Raw genomic sequence first — 16,177 nt, forward strand, 5'->3', positions numbered from 1 at the left:
GCTTCAACTGTCTTACTGTCTTCTCTTCAAACAGATCAATTCATCGCTCACCTGAAATGCTAACAATAGGGTGAGAAGCGACACGCGATGAACTTTATTTCCTCTGTTATTTATTAAAGTACCTAATAGACTTATGCAATGTTCTCTGCTGTTCACAGAAAAGCTTCTGCTTTTGAACGTATAGGGTCACGTATGGTGGGAGGTTGGCTAGGAGGAGCCAGCTACAGATGTTGCTTGCCTAAAATGTGGAGCGGCACAAGTTGGTAACTGTAAATCCCAAGGACGGTCCATGAGTCACCGCTCGCTTCAGCTAAAAGGTAAATTGCCTGACCTCACAGTAGAGGTTTCACTACCTTTGTAGATATAGAGACTAGGTGGGCACGCGGACAGGAGTCGTTTCAGTCGAAGTTAACCGTCGCTACGTGTCTTTCACGCGCACACTAATGCTAGCATGTACATCAGCATCATCATGCGTGTTCGTCGTCATTAGCACTGTTGGCACACGTGGAGCCGCCGGGCAACTAGTTTAATGCGGACTCTTCTTACATGGTGAGTGAGTGTTTCGTTTACATAACAGTGTGAGCTGGAGATTTAAAGTAGGCGAGACAAGACGCGCTTTTCACCCCTCTCCTCTTTCACTGAGTGTGTGTCGGGCCGGGGCTAACAGAGCTATCATTCCTAATCATTGGTAACAAAAACCGTTGGCTTTGCGTGTTAACAGGGCGCGAGCGCGTTTTGGGGTTGATGTGGTATAATTTGGTGGCTGAAACTAAACAATTGCGTGTTGAACATTCCCGCCTATTGCTAATATCGGAGATGAACCACTAATTAGTGACTACGTTGCTTTTTGTGTGCCTTACAGAATGGTGGATGCCCCGTGCGGAAGCGCGCAAAGCTACACTACTCGGAGTCGTAATGACACAAAAAGCAAAGAAGTCGGTCTAATCTTCTCTGCCGGCCTTTTTTAATAACGGGAAATTATCTGGGTCATAGGCTAGAAACGTTTACAACCACCACTACTTTTAAACTGAGTTGGGAGTACTAGTGGAAGTTGTACTTCCTTTAAAAGCTTGGTCTGAAATTTGCATTCGCCCCTTCTCACTTAACACGCGGAAAATGACGGAGTCGAGAGTGGAAGGAAATGTAAGTCGCTAGCAAGATTGCGTCAGGATTCAATAAATGAACGCAGCGTAAAATCAGCGACTAAAAAAACCCCAACAGTTTAAACATGCGTTTAACAAGCCCGACGTGCCTCAAGTGCTATTATTAAAATCCGACGTGGTGTTCACAATGCACAGAGCAGATGCTGAGTATACAACCTTTAACAATCCATCAGCAAACTCAAAAAAATACATGCTGCACGGTCCGCACACAGCGTCATTTGAAACTTGCATAATAGCCAGTTCTGCAATACCGACAATAACTTGGGCAGCATCGTTATTTCCCAAACCTCTGTCAGAGTCCAACTCCACACTCGCGTTGCTACCTAATGTCAGACCTGCCTGACCACAACAGACCCTTGCAACATCCTGAGCATCATTTAGTAGATGTCTCAGAAAACAGACAACAGCTTTGGCCCTTATTTAGGCAGGTCTTCTGTGTCCACCCAGTTTACTCTCAATGTGAACACATTCACTCACCTCCATTCCAATAGTTTCAGCAATATGCTCCCAGGATTTGTGAATAAGAATGAATAATATTTGTGAGTCCTTATATTGATACTATGATTATTAATCCCTATATAGAGCCAGTTATTGTTATCATGTAGTTACATTTTCAGAGAGGTGCATGTTCAGTTATGCTGCATGTTATGTCGGTCGGTTTTTGTAGGGGTTTTGCTATAGCTACAGCGTAGATTCCCCCCTGAAGTGTAAAGACTTAATAACAGAAAGAGGATCTGTCATAAAAATCCATCAAATTTCACTGCAATTTTCAAACTTTGCACCTTTCAGTTACTTGATTGGACCTTTTGATAAGGTGGGGACAGATGTTTGACACACATCAGATTCTGGTTTTGAGTTCAGAGATACGAGTGTGCAGTGGAGTGTTTTGTATGTTATCAGAATTATTTTAAAGTGTGAATGGGGTAAATGTGTTCACTTTGTACAGTTAAAAAACTGAAGTTGAGTAAGTGCAGCTTCACTTGAGTATGAAGGGAAAGAGATGGGAACATATAAAAGAATGAACACTTTGCTATGTTAAACTTATTGGCGATATTTATGAGTTGCAGAAAGGTCTAGAATAGTGTTCAAAATTGATTTTAAACATGGCACAAGGCATTCATGCTGATGGTTTTATATTTCCTACTAGATGTCTAAGGAATGAACATTTCAGTAAAGCAATATCCAGACTTTAAGGCATCAGTGTCAGGCATTGTGTGTCTTTGCTGTTATGAGGCCTACGTAATCATTTTGTACTTTTTGATTCATACATTACACTCACAGTAACTCCATAGCGAGGTTGACTTGTACATCAGGTTTCTTCTACACTGTCTTGTTCTTGATACTGATAGTTTAATCGAGTTACTACTCTGTTGTTCTTATGAACATGGGATAAATTCACAGAAAATGTTATTTTGGTGAGCATAACCGTTTCCCCTAGAGATGTGTTTTGAGGCTGTGGTATGGGGGAGACATTTAGTGAGCAGCTGCATTACCTTAACGAACAGATGCTAGCATAATTTCATTGGACCAATAACGGGACACATGGCGCCAAACCTCCTCAGACCAGAATGTCCAGTAGCGACGTCCAAAGAAATTATTTTACCATGTTAGGCAGTAATCGACTTTACTAATGAGCAATGCTCAACGCTGTTTGTTGGTTTCACCAAAAACACTGCATGCAACAGAGAAAACTACCCAAAGCTCATGACCATAAGTAAAAGTAGAGACATAGCTCAACCAGTAAATCAAGAGCTTCGCTTTTACACTCAGCTCGCTCCTCACCATGACAGATCGGTACAGTTTCCGCATCACTGCAACCCTTCGTCATTCCGTCTGTTGATCTCCCTCTCCTCTCACTCGTGAACAAGACCACTAGATACTTAAACTCTTCAACTTTGTGGAGTAACTCGCCCCTGACGTGGAGTGGGCATTCCATGCTTTTCCAGCTTAGGACCATGACCTTAGACTTGGAGGTGCATATCTCATTCTAACCACTTCACACTCTCACTGGAACAGCAATAACTGGCAATATAAACAAACAACAAGATTAAAATGGAAAAAAAAAAAAAGTTAACAGTGGACTTGACAAAAACCATGAAATACCTCAGACATGATTTTAAAGGTGAATGTAGACCTACAGAGCTGATTCAAAATCCAAGGAGTTGTCAACAATTACACACATTTAATAAACACATTGCTTAAATTAATCTTTCTATCCACTTTTTATTTTGACTGAAAGATTAAGGTCAAGTTGCACCAAAGCTGATGGCTGAGAGTACAGCACACTTCCAATCAGAATGTCATTTTAATTGGAAGGGCGTCAAACGTCTGTCTTCTATATTAGACACATAAAAACATTGGGATGGTGATGATGTTGGCAGCCACAAAGATTTAATGTGCATTGTTTCTGTGGTTCAGTTTCGAAACACATCGAAACCATTTTTTTTTCCAGTTGTTACACCATTGGATACCCACAGTGAACATATTTAAAGTTTTCTTCCATGTTATATATCCTCAGTGTAATATGAGTGTTGTTTCTTCCTGGGGATCCAACTTATGGAGCTGTTCATAGTGCTTTAATGTATTTGTGCATGTGCTTCCAAGAAAGATGTGTTTAGTTAGTAAAGGTGAAATTTGATTTGGCTCAGTGTTTCAGTCCAACGCTTGCTTTTGAGTGCCTCTTCCCATGAACTGATCCAGGCTGAAGGAGGCAGGATGAGTAGTTTGCTTCACTTTTTAGTAACATAGCACCTGCTTATGAAGCACACTGTGTGCTACAGACAAAGCAGTAGGATTATGTAAGGTTAGATCTCTTTTTCTCTGTGAATACATACTGATGAGAGGAGAGATTGAGCGAGGCACTGCTTTCCTGTATGGGAAGTTAGAATGTAAAATATACAAATTAAGTTAAACTTTGCTCACATTCAGTGATGAATTAGGAAGCCAGCGCTATTAGATGATATAAGAGAACAGATAATGGGTAAATGAGGTGCAATAAAAGAGGAACTCGCTCCATTTTGATTGCACTGTCATCCGACCCTGCAGTTTAAAAACCAAAGTCGCGTGGGAATGAAAGGACCGGTGGCTGACAGCTGGTTATTCAAGATTTACTAGATCAGGGAGCTGCATGCCTGTGAAATAAGCTGCTGTTGTTGTTTCCTTATTCATGGTTGATTTGAGAGTTGTTCCACTGGCAACAGCCCCAAAGGGATTTGTGTCTCCTCCTGGGATCGAACCAGGACTCTTTCACTTGTTAGACAAAGGTTTAAAACGATACACCATGGAGCCATTTGTGAAACAGTACTGACCAGTATGTGTACTGACTGCTGAAGGCGAGCAAGCTAGATGTAATATTGCAACAGGGAAATATAAATCTTTAAGCTGGTGCATACAAGATGTAGTTATCACAACCTGGCTGCTGGTTGATTGTTTGGCTCTGATTTGGAAATGTTCTTGGATGCACTGACGAGCAGAGTGATAGGGATTCTAAATGCAGCTGATCAAATATATGACATTCTTATTATACAGAGTATTTCAAAAAGAATCATCCGATTTCAAAAGGCTATATAGAAGTTGTATAGTTCTAGATGCTAGATTTCAAATACATGGCTAAATATGAAGTTTTACAGCAATAGTTACAAGTGCTCAGTGTCCATATGTCAATTTGATAGTCAAACTTGTCCTGTACTTCTGCAAGCATGTCTGGAGTCACTGCAGTCGTTGCTCTTGTCATGCTACTTACCAGCAAGCATATAAAAGTCACAAATTCCCTCTTTCTACAGTACACGTTTGAATTGAGTTAAAGCACTTTGAAATCAAACGATTGATGACGCTACTAAAAATTGCTGGTTTCCTGGTGATTGTGTTGAATTTATTTTCACATTCTGCAATGGTGACTAAACGGTCGCCCACAGGTTGGTTGGCGGTGTTTCAGACTCATAAAGTCTTTTGATCACAAGGTGATTGCACAGGTCACCTGATTGCATGTAATTGCCAACTTGACCCCATTCATTTGCATACTGATATCAGGCTAGTAGTAGACTGACTCCCTCTGATGGAAACATTTATAGCAGGTTTTCTTGACAGTGTTGGTCTTCTTGACCATCTCATTTCATTGTGATAATATTGTATCGTTGGGTGTCAGGTGACTCCCACCTCTAGTTAATGTGTAATATCTATGGGAAAGAGCAGTGTGGGAAACGTTTCACTCACAATGCTATTTGAACCCAAAGCACTTCATATATAAAGAAAGGCATTCGTTTATGGAAGATAACAGTGATGTGTGTATGATGACATACTGAACTGGGATCACTTAACTCATATCTGCTCAGCAAAACTGTTTACTATTATAATAAATTCCCTTCTGTGAGACAGTGTGTGCTTGTTTCTTTTACAGATTGTCCCAGAGAAGAACCTCTTGGATTTCAATGAGTGTTAGAGACATGCAATAGCTCGAGCCATTCAGTAACACTCAACGCCTCGATGCCTCCTTTCTTGTGTGATAGGCCCGCACCTCTCTGTTCAGTTTTTCTACCTCTTATTTGTTCTAGTCTTTGACTGCTTTGTCATTCCCATCATTTCCTTGTCAATCTCATCTGAGCTGAGGCCAAAGACTGTAAATTCCTCAAAATGGTTGCTGATGTAGACACGGCGTCTCAGGGTAGTGGCATGCGGCTGAAGCAGGAGATTTCCCTCCTTCATGGCGTCTGTCTCATTGTGGGAAACATGATTGGCTCAGGCATCTTTGTCTCGCCTAAGGTAGGTCTCTCCCTTTTTTGGGGGGTGGGTGGTTGAGTTTTTATTTTGGTTTAAACGTTGCAGAGCAGTAAAATCTAAATGCTTTCTCTGTAAAATGCACATTAATTACTAAAGAAATCTGAAATTGAAGGACTTCAGTTTTTGTTGATGACGTGTATTACAGCTGTCCAGTTTAGGGTTGAGCAGTCTTCTATATTTACATTAGATCTTAGATCACTAGGCACATTTGTTCAAATGACAGCTGGTTCACTGCCTTCTCTGTGTGTGTGTATATTTAATATCTGCTCTCCTGTGTTACCCTGCAGGGAGTCCTTATGTACACTGGCTCATTTGGGCTGTCCCTGGTCGTGTGGGCAATCGGAGGGGTATTCTCTGTGTTTGGAGCGTTATGCTATGCTGAGCTTGGTACCACCATCCGTAAATCTGGTGCCTCCTATGCCTACATCCTTGAAGCCTTTGGTGGTTTCTTGGCTTTTATTCGGTATGTTGTTTCAGCAGTGCACTGCTGAGCCCTTCTACTAACACAATAAACTACTCAGGCATGTGCTGTACTGGGATTAAATGGTAGACGGAAACAAAGGTTGACATTACCCAGTGTAAATAAACTAAACCTGCCTACTGTAAGCATTACGTGAAGCAATAATTAAGATGAAAAAAATGTCTCTGTAGACTGTGGACATCCTTGATGATTGTAGAGCCGGCATGTCAAGCTGTGATAGCCCTGACCTTCTCCAATTACCTGGTCCAGCCTTTCTACCCCACCTGTTTAGCCCCCTACGATGCCGTCCGTCTTATTGCTGCTGTCATCATATGTAAGCCTCTTTCGCTATTAATCACTCACATAATTTATTTTACCTGTTATTTATGTTTGCATGGACTGTTGTAAAGGTGTAAGTGTGTTATGTAGTTTTAAGCTTGTATCCATGCAGTGTTGGTTTAAATCTGTTTGGACATAGTTAGGGAGAGATTTCTTCAACCCCAGCAAAAATAGTGTGCTGATAAAGCGCGTGAAAAATTGCACATCACCACATCCTATCTGTTTCTGTACCTCTGGGCTAATTTCTGTAGACAGCTCAGTTAAAGAGCTGGCAATAGAGCATTGTAACACACAAACATTAGTTTTGTTTGTTTGTTTGTTTGTTTTTTAAACCAAAGCAATGGAAAGTTCATATACAGTTGTTTACTGTATTAGATTGTACTGTTTTACATCACGCTCCTGTAAATTGCAGTGCATACAGTGAGAGTCTTAATTAGGAGGAAGTCTTAAATGCGTCTTTGTCTCCTGTGCAAGCAGGACGATAAGTTGCAGACAGTTGAATCTTTCACGCAAAACGGCTAAAATGGATTTCCACGTGTAAATTCAGGAGAAAGGTGTTTAAAATGGTCTATTGGCTGCAGCACTACTGGAACACGCATGCTGCATTTGGAATAACTTGCATGGCGCCCATATGAAATGTGTCATTTGAAATGGGCTTCTTATGCATGTGGTTTGACTTGAACATCGAGTGATAAAGCAGATGATGGGACAGGTGATGGAATTAATGGAAGCACGCAGTGAGATTCATTTTTTACAGGGGTGTTCCTCACAGGGTCTGAATGAACCCTGTGGTACTTGGGTGGTGCCGTGTCAGTTCTATATGAGGAGGAGTGACTTGTACCCTTTAGCTACATTCTCTAGCTGCAAGCTTTTCTAGAGTTGTAGTTTTCTACTACTTTTGTAGTTTTTTTCTGCTTCTTTCTTTCCATCAGGTGTGCTCACATTTGTGAACTGCATGAAAGTGAAGTGGGGTGCCATTCTTCAGGTCATCTCTACTTTTGCAAAGGTCATTGCTCTAATTGTCATCATCATTGCCGGACTGGTTAGGCTGGGACAAGGTAGGATCTCTGAATAATCACTATTTAGAAAACAACTATTAAGGTTTCCAATTGGTCCTTAGACAACATATGTTCTAAGACTCAAAACATGGTGCTTATATAATATTGATGATAACAATAATAGTAATTAGAAATACAGCTGGATGAGATCTCTTAAAAATACATTTATCAAAGTCATTTTAAAGTTAAACTGTGGGCATAGTTAGGGTGTTGTGTGGCTAAATGAACTGTTCCTCTCTCCCTTAAGTGAGAAAAGTAAAAAAAAAACACTATATAATTTGAATAATATATTTCTTTATTATGAAAATAAAAAATGGGATATATTTATAATGTATACCTTGTGTTGTTGTAGGTTTTAACCAGAACTTTGAGGATTCTTTCAAAGACTCCAAGCTGAATCCTGGTGATATGGCCCTGGCCCTTTATTCAGCACTCTACTCTTACTCTGGCTGGGATACGCTCAACTTCATTACAGAGGAGATCAAGAACCCAGAGAGGTACGCAATCTTGTATTTATAATGCTCGTTTTACAGTAATCATTAAAATCCTTTATTCCTGGTTGTGCTTTCGATTTGTATACATAAAGTGGTGTGAAAAAAGTGTTTGTGAAGTAAGTAAGTAAACTTAAATTTTATTTATATAGCACCTTTGAAGACCAAGATCACAAAGTGCTTCACACAGAAATACAAGGCAATTGAATTTCTGTGCACTCTTTTTTTGTATGTTTTTCACACATTTCAGATCATCAAACAAATTTAAATATTAGACAAAGATAACACAAGTAAACACAAAATGCAGTTTCTAAATGAAGGTGTTTATTATTAAGTGGAGGAAAAAATCCAAACCTACATGGCCCTGTGTGGAGAAGTGATTGCCCCCTGAACCTAATAACAGCTTGGGCCACCTTTAGCAGCAACAACTGCAAGCTAGGGCTGCAATGATTCGAGTAATTCGATTATAAAAAAATTCCCGACACAAATTCTTTGCTTCAGTGCTGTCGTTGTGGAAATGGGAGCGCTTCATCCACATTTGCGACTAAAATCACACCTGCAATGCAAACACATTTAGGAGCAGCATGTGAATAAAAAAGCTGACAACATTAAGTCCACACAGCCCGCAGCCTTAAACAGAAACATTGGTAACACAACAGCAGCAGCGATGTTGACGCTGGCACAGTTTAACGAGGAGCTGGAGTCTGTTTGCACACCGTGAAGAGCAAACGAAGCCATTACCAAGACGTGAGCTCTGGTTAAGTGAAAGAAGATGTGTTTCTAGCAACCAAAACAGTAGTGCTGTTCCTGCAGTCACCAATAAAACCATTACTGGGAAAAAGCGAGCAGAGTCATTCAAAGCACCTCATCAACAAACTCTGACATGGAAAAAAAATCACACTTTATAGCTGCTCCATCCATCGCCGTTTGCTTTACACGGTGGAAAATCTGCAGTAAGCCTCAAGAAGTTGTATTAAGATTAACAATTAACAATTCATCTGTATATCTAATACCATGTTTAAATTATACACCAAGCTGTATAATTTAACTAAGAGCAGCCATCCTATTGATGCTTGAAGCAGGGGTGAATCTAAAGGGGGGCATGGGGTGTACTAGAGCAGATTAATTTCGAGGCTTTCATAACATTTTTCAGATTGAAAAATTGCAATCAACAGTTCATTTTGAAAAAAACCTGTGTATATTTGTTATTGCTCAATAATAAGAGAAAAAATATTTCTTATCTAATTTCTCGATTGATTGATGGAATAAATGAGTGATTACTTGATTACTAAAATAATCGATAGCTGCAGTCCTAAATTAAGCGTTTGCGATAACTGGCAGTGAGTCTTTCACAGCGCTGTGGAAGAATTTTGGCCCACTCATCATTCTTTTGTGAAATCCCGGATGAGTCGTCAGCAGGAATATCTAATGTCACGAAATTTGTTTTGGTTGTATCACGATGCACATCGCGATATGTTTAAATAACCTCCAAAAACAAAAACCACAGAGAGTCTCATTCCCTCACTCATCTGAAACTCCCACTGCCCTCATATCTTTCCCTATCTGGTAGTATATAAACACACATGCTAAGGGCAGTGCGCCAGGTAGAAAATCTGGGAGGGGGTTATTAATGATGCATTCACAGTGTGTGGGAGAAAAACAAACTCACAGTGAATTACATGCAGACAGCTTAATATTTCCATTGCAGTTTATACTCGATGGTTGCGATAAAACCATTTTATCTATCGTATGTGGAAACATCGAGCATATTCGCCCACCCCTACCGATTACTCCTGGTGGTGAAAGTTCACCACTGTTCCAGGTTTTCTCCATTTGTGTATAATGACTCTCAGTGTGGTTCATTGGAATCCCAAAGCTTTAGAAATGGCTTTGTAACCTTTCCAGACTGACGGATGTCAATGACTTTGTTTCTCAGGCGTTTCTTTAGATCTAGCGTGCTGTGGCATAATTAGCCCTTGCCAGACAGGTTCTATTTAAGCGATTTCCTGATTCAACAGGTCTGCCAATAATCAGGCCTGAGTGTGTTTAGTGAAACTGAACTCAGCTTTCCAAAAAATGCAGTTAATCACAGTTAATTCATAATTTAACAAGATGGCCAATTACTTTTTCACACGAGACCAGATAGGTTTGGACTGGATTGAACGTTTGTCCCTTAATCAATGAAATCATCATTTAAAAGCTGCATTTTGTATTTCATCAGGTTATCTTTGTCTAATATTAAACATCAAACATGTGAGTGTGACAAATATGCAAAACACTAGGAAATCAGGAAGGGGGCAAACACGTTTTCACACTGCTGTATTGCTAAATAGTTTAAATCTAACAGTCTTAATGAGTATCACCTCCTATTTTTCCATTGCAGGAATCTCCCCTTGTCCATTGCCATTTCAATGCCCATCGTCACAGTGATCTATATCTTGACCAACATAGCTTACTATGTCGTCATGGACGCAGATACAGTGCTCAACAGTGAAGCTGTTGCTGTGGTGAGTCCAAAGCTCTGTACTACAGTCACTTTGTGTACATATCTGATAACAAGCCCTATCACATACCAGTATAGCCTCTGCTCACCCTCTTAGAGGTAGGAGGATGTGATCTGTCCCTCCTGTGTTTGACTGTCGTCTGTCTGAGTCCATCTAACAGCCACCGCCTCTCGCATCTGGCTTTGGTACTCCCTCTTGGTCATGCAAGACTGTAGGAGTCGAGATGACAGGAACCTCATTTAGCTAAAGAGGTTAGCGCGCCACACAGGAACAGGAGGAGAGCTCATGATGTGATTAGTGCAGGGAGGAGGAAGATTTGTACTTGTCAGTGGTATTTGCTAATCTCTTTTTTTTTTTTTTTATTCTAATGGTTTACTAATGTTCTGTCATTAAGCCAGGGGTTTTCTGCCCTGTTGAAATTAAACTGTGAGATGCAGCAAAATGTTTAGTCAGGTTTTGGAGATTAATGATGTCGAATCTCATTTTGCGCTGGTTGTACTTTGCAACTCAGCGACACAATAAAACATGATGATGTTTGAACCTAAACTTGATTATATCACTAATATAATGCACCTCAGGCATGTTTGGGTTTTGAGTGGGTTAAAATGAGTGATGCCACATCGTTGTCGAGTCAAGCTTTTGGCAACAGCTCAGCTCACAGGTCACAATATGAACAAAGAAAATCCACTCAGAGGTTTCAAAGTGGCATCACAGTATAACATTTTTCTCGGTTCCTGCTGTTTCTTTCTAGCTGGTAACTGTTTCTTTCTCTCCTTTCTAAGTGTCCTGTGAAACTGCTGTGATCTGTGTAGTTTTTTTTGTTGACTGTATTTGTACTCACTGATTATTTGTAACAGTGTGAGCTTTACACTTTCTTCCGTTCTTGAAAAGGAAGCAAAGGGGAGTAGCAGGAAACATCAGGGGGTTCCCACATTCAGATTAGCCAGTTTGTTGGATTAGTTCTCGTGTCTTTTAATTAGTGGCACACATCTGCACTGATGAGTCACATTTTTACTAAAGTGAAAAGGAGTTACAAGCACTTTGTTGGCTGCTTCCTCAGACATTTGCAGATGAGGTGCTGGGCTGGGCTCGTTGGCTGATTCCTCTTTCTGTGGCGATTTCCTGTTACGGAGGCCTCAACTCATCAATCATTGCAGCCTCAAGGTTGGTAAACTCCTAAATCTAGTGGTCTCCATTTCTGTTTTTCCCAAAATGTATGGGTTTTTTCTTTTGTTTTGTTTTGTTTTTCCTATTGCCAACTAACCAATCAGCAGCACAGTGACTTTTGTTCTTATTGAAATGTCATTTTCTCTTGCAGGTTGTTTTTCGTTGGTTCCAGAGAAGGCCACCTACCTAATGTGCTTTGCATGATCCATATTAAACGTTTCACCCCGATTCCTGCCCTACTTTTCAATGCAAGTATCCCAATATGTTTTTTTTTTTATTTTAATGTAAATCTTTGTGGTTCTTCATCTTTGTCATGAATGTATTTCTCTTGAACGTAATCTTTGTGTCTGTTTTTGGTCGTCTTCTCACAGGGTGGCATGTCTCTGTTGTACTTGACTGTGCCAGATGTTTTCCGGTTAATCAACTATTTCAGTTTTAACTACTGGTTATTCATCGGCCTGTCGATAGCCAGCCAGATCTACCTTCGCATCAAAGCTCCTGATCTGCACCGACCCATTAAGGTACCAAAAATGATGCAATGTTCTTAATAACCAAAGTGAGCTTGAAATACAAACAGGTGTGAAATTTAGCTCAGACATGTTAATGCAGTCACCTCAGAGATAAAAAAAAAAATAAAGCATTAGGCAGGATGACGAGTGTATATTGTGTGACAAATATGAACATCTTGTTTCTGAATGTGAGCTAGTGTTTTTTATCTCATAATCTTAGACTGCACCTTGGTGCAGCCACCCAACCACATCATCCAGCTCACAGCCCCCATCAGATTGTGAACAGACAAATAAACCAATGAGCACAAGATGTAAATGGATACATAAAAGATAGTGTGTAAAGTGTTGTTCATGGTCTGTGAAGTTTTTTTTCGTTTACCCATCAACAGTGAGTGTATTGTACCGTTCACCCTCTTTTGTTTTGAGTTGCGACAATGTTTAAAGTCAAAATGCCAGTCTGATCCTTTTTTTTTTTTTTTTTGTCCATTTCTCCTCCTCCCTCTCTGTAGCTGTCTTTGTTCTTCCCAATAGTCTACTGCCTGTGCAGCTTATTCCTGGTGGTGGTGCCGCTCTACAGCGACACTGTCAACTCTCTAGTGGGGATTGGTGTGGCACTTTCTGGGGCACCGATCTACTACATTTGTGTCCATCTGCCTCGCAGCTCCAGACCAGCCTTCCTTGGAAAAATGCTCAGTAAGAGAAACACTGCACTGCCTATCATAGAAGAGGTTGTGTTTGCTTTGAGGGAACTCTTAAACTCACATTTGATAGCCTTCTTATTAAAGCACTTGTCTATTACTGCTTTATCCTTTAACATGTGTGGTCTAGCTCTGAGAAAGATCAGCAAGAGCTCAGTGTCATATTTTCATAGGCTAGAACAAGCTAGCCAAGCTGTCAGTCTAGCTTTTCATTCCCTTTGGGCGGAAATGCATCCTTTATCTTCCTTGAAAATTTAAATTCCCAATGGGTTTATAAAGGAAGTATTTCCCCAAGAAACTTAAATCTAGGTACAAAGGTAGAGGATTGATGCTAGCACGTGGTAATATGACAACAGCTATAGTATAAAGCTCTGTGAATGAATGTGGCTGTGTTAGGTTATTACTCATAACTCTTATATTAGCATACCAGTCTGATATTTCCTATAGCTACCATAGCAATGTATGGAAATGCTATGGCTCTCTGTAAAGGGATTGGAATTAGTGTTTCATAGTTCAGTTTAGCATAAAGCCCACCTACACTAAAGGCTTCTATAGTACAACATTTATACAACTCTTACTGTTTAGAAATGCTACTTTTTTATACTATTAACACTTCACTAGTTACAAGTAACACTTAAGGCTAATTTTTCTAACGCCATCACCAGTATTTATTAAAAAGCTCATTTGTAAAGGCGTATCCCTTGAGCTACCGTCTGATTTTTCTTTTTCTCTCTTCACACAGATGCGATATCTCTATACACCCAGAAACTGTGCATGTGTTGTGTGGCGTCGCCAGATATTGATCTGGACAACATAGACCCGGGGAAGATCGAATGATCGATGGATAGACAAACTCAGAGTAAAGTACTGTACGGAGAGATGAAAGAGGGTGAACGAACACAATATGAAGGAATCTGGGAGCGGCAGACAATCAGGACTGAGATGAGCATCGCTGGACCTATTAAAGACGGATGGAGACGGTGCAGAGATGAGCACACCACACTACTTGATCTCCTCCTCCTCTTCTTCTCTCACACATGTGCCATAAAGAAGGAAGGAGCAGGATTTTACTCAGACTGTTCATTATAGGCAAGAGCACAAACGCGGTGTTGGTTGATCAGTTCTATCCACACATGCCTACACACTGCACCTCACACTCGTACATAAGCTTATCGCAGCTTGCTCAATATTATTATCATTATTATTATTATTGTTATTTATAAAAATAACAGTAATATGATTAAAAGTATAATTGTAATATTTTTTATTTTATTGTTGTAATAATGATGATAATAATAATAATAATAATATTAATAATAATGACGATTATTAAGTGTATATCTACGGCAGCAAATTTAGTCCAAAAATCTTGATTTTTGAACTTGAGACCTCAAAGAAGAGCAAACGGTTTTTGCACATAAATTTTTCATTTTGAAGGAGACAATATATAAAATAGTTAAAAAAAAGAAAAGAAAGAAGAGTAATTAAGGAGCGGTCCTGCTGTATATATATGATCACAAATCCGTCATGCTGCTTTCCATCCACCACAGCTGCATGTGGGAACTTTGACATCGTCTTCAGGGCTCTTTTTAAGTTCAGGTGCCTCCTAGTGGTAGCTTAAAAAACTTCCATTGATAAGTCATAAGACTTTCCAAAGTGTCATATAAGAGTCTGTCTGTGCTTCTGTGTGTTTTATCTCATGTTTGCACTGTTACTCGTCACCTTGTTGCTTCATTTCATCTGTTTACATATGCATACTCTATCCATTTAAAAGTAAAAAATTAGATTTATTTTTTTTTTAGGTACACACCTCAGTGATGATGCTTATGAGCGCACATTGTTACACTTTAAAAACAAAACAAACATAAGGATTTCTATTGCAGATGAAATATTTATTATATTTTTTCAGTTTTTAATGCATCGCCAAGATGGGCGGTTGTCACAGAGAGCAGATCGATTGTTGGACCATCATACAGTAAAGTGAAAATTCACAGCTGTAGTGTGTTTATATGGTGTTTTGTGGTGTACTTTTTGTGTTCCTAGACTGTACGTGCCTTCAGTGAGGTGGGTCTAATGATGTGATATCGCCACATTTGTTCTTGAGCACAGTCGCCGACATGTCGCTGTAAAGTTTGCCAAATGTGTTTCAAGTCGTCATCTTTCATTAGTTTCTTCAAATTGAAGCTGCCTGTCACAAAAACACAGGCAGTAGTTGTTGGTCAGTTTGTCATCAGCTAGAAATAATCAGTCCTTAGATTTAAAAGAAAAAAAAAATATTCTGCTTAGCCTCTGGACACTTCCTCGTTACGAGCTAACAGGAGCACAAGGTTTGTTGCTTCACGTGCTAATTTGCTTTTCTGGGATCAGTAGTCATCGGTTAAACCAAACTAGTGGGCCGTTTAAATACAACAACAGCTGTATATGTATATTTCAGTATACTGTAATAAAATGAACCTATTATTCTCAGAAAATGCAAAATAAGAATGTTATAACATATTTGTTGTTTCATTGGGTACCAAATGTGTGTTTTCTGGGTGTTTGAAAGCTTTTGTGCTGAATGTGTCTTAAGCACCTGCTTTTTTTTTCACTGTTCTTATTTATTTTGCCCAGACTAGCTTCTCCAGTGGGGCAAAAATGTGTTTGCTCACTCAGAGGCAGAAAGTGAGCTGTGTGTTTTATCTGAATAAAGTTAAGTACAGACTGTATCCTTCAGTGACTGGCTGTTCTTATCGTTTGCTTTGTTTGACCTGAACACACTAAAGTCTCCTAGCACTCACTGCCACTAGAGGTCATCCTCTCATAACCCCCCACATCTGTCGCTTTATGTACAGCTCATTTACCCTTTAGGTAAATGAGCAGCTTTGATAAAATCAAGGTTTTAAAAGTTTCCCAACTGATCAGTATGAAAATCCACGTATTTTTAATGGTATTTTAACTGGTCTTTTTGCAGGCATTTCCTTATATCACAGTGGACTGAGTATCCTGGGGTTATTCACTAGTGAAATTGTTAAT

At 39.7% G+C, this 16,177-nt stretch overlaps 1 protein-coding gene across 2 annotated transcripts; it reads left to right on the forward strand.

The window, feature by feature from the left end:
• On the forward strand, positions 1 to 15,860 carry si:dkeyp-120h9.1 (Y+L amino acid transporter 2-like). 2 transcript variants are annotated; one of them, XM_065470849.1, is made up of 13 exons: positions 1 to 70; positions 159 to 317; positions 5,560 to 5,921; positions 6,227 to 6,402; positions 6,591 to 6,733; positions 7,671 to 7,796; positions 8,149 to 8,293; positions 10,671 to 10,794; positions 11,852 to 11,955; positions 12,110 to 12,206; positions 12,330 to 12,479; positions 12,977 to 13,160; positions 13,908 to 15,860. In XM_065470849.1, the coding sequence occupies exons 3-13, from the start codon at positions 5,793 to 5,795 to the stop codon at positions 14,000 to 14,002; spliced, it is 1,473 nt and encodes a 490-aa protein (XP_065326921.1). In that variant the 5' UTR covers positions 1 to 70; positions 159 to 317; positions 5,560 to 5,792; the 3' UTR covers positions 14,003 to 15,860. The 2 variants fall into 2 exon arrangements, with proteins under 2 accessions (XP_065326921.1, XP_065326922.1); XM_065470850.1 differs by lacking the exons at positions 1 to 70; positions 159 to 317 and adding an exon at positions 500 to 549.
• The last annotated feature ends 317 nt before the right edge of the window (positions 15,861 to 16,177 follow it).

The sequence above is a fragment of the Pelmatolapia mariae genome, linkage group LG22 (genome assembly GCF_036321145.2).
Source record: "Pelmatolapia mariae isolate MD_Pm_ZW linkage group LG22, Pm_UMD_F_2, whole genome shotgun sequence".
NCBI lineage: Eukaryota > Metazoa > Chordata > Actinopteri > Cichliformes > Cichlidae > Pelmatolapia > Pelmatolapia mariae.